Raw genomic sequence first — 472 nt, 5'->3', positions numbered from 1 at the left:
TCCCCACAGGGGATCGTATTGATTGGGGGGGCGGGACTGGAGGGGGGGCTGTGCGTGCTGGGGAGGATCCCATGCCAGCGCTTCCCCCCACTGCTAGCTTCCTTTTTCGATCAAGCACACCCCGTTTGCCCTTTGCCCTGGCGCTGCCGATATCAGGAGGCTGATACCGGGGCCTTATCAGCCGATACCGGTGACGCAGCCGCTCGGGAGGGGCCTGCGGAACTGCCCGACACTGGATGGGCCCGTGGGACTGATTGCGGGGGGCGGGGGGGTTCGGAGCTGCTGGATTTGATGTGTGTCCCCCCCCCACCCCCCTTTCAGGTTCTCTGCCCCGGGCTCTCAGCCATCCGCGCCGGAGGGAAGGGCTGCTGCGGAGGCGGATGCTGCGGGAACCGGTGCCGGGTACGGAGCCTCCTTCCTGGGGCGGGGGGGCAGTTGGGGGGCAGTGTGGGGACTGTAAGGGATGAGGTGG

At 67.8% G+C, this 472-nt stretch overlaps 1 protein-coding gene across 1 annotated transcript in view; it reads left to right on the top strand.

The window, feature by feature from the left end:
• Window positions 1–86: 86 nt before the first annotated feature.
• The window catches only part of LOC113408360 (transmembrane 4 L6 family member 5-like), a gene marked incomplete at its 3' end in the record, with an annotated part of 1,318 nt that continues 932 nt past the window's right edge, over window positions 87–472 (top strand). Inside the window, exon 1 of the mRNA XM_026661555.1 lies at window positions 87–402. Within this exon, the coding sequence (XP_026517340.1) occupies window positions 292–402 (111 nt within the window). The remainder of the gene's footprint in view (window positions 403–472) is intronic.

Source organism: Terrapene carolina, unplaced genomic scaffold (assembly GCF_002925995.2).
Source record: "Terrapene carolina triunguis isolate 2854851 unplaced genomic scaffold, T_m_triunguis-2.0 Scaffold10346, whole genome shotgun sequence".
Taxonomy (NCBI): Eukaryota; Metazoa; Chordata; order Testudines; family Emydidae; genus Terrapene; species Terrapene triunguis.
Note: the sequence above shows the minus strand (reverse complement) of the source record. Positions and strands in the feature narration are given on the sequence as shown.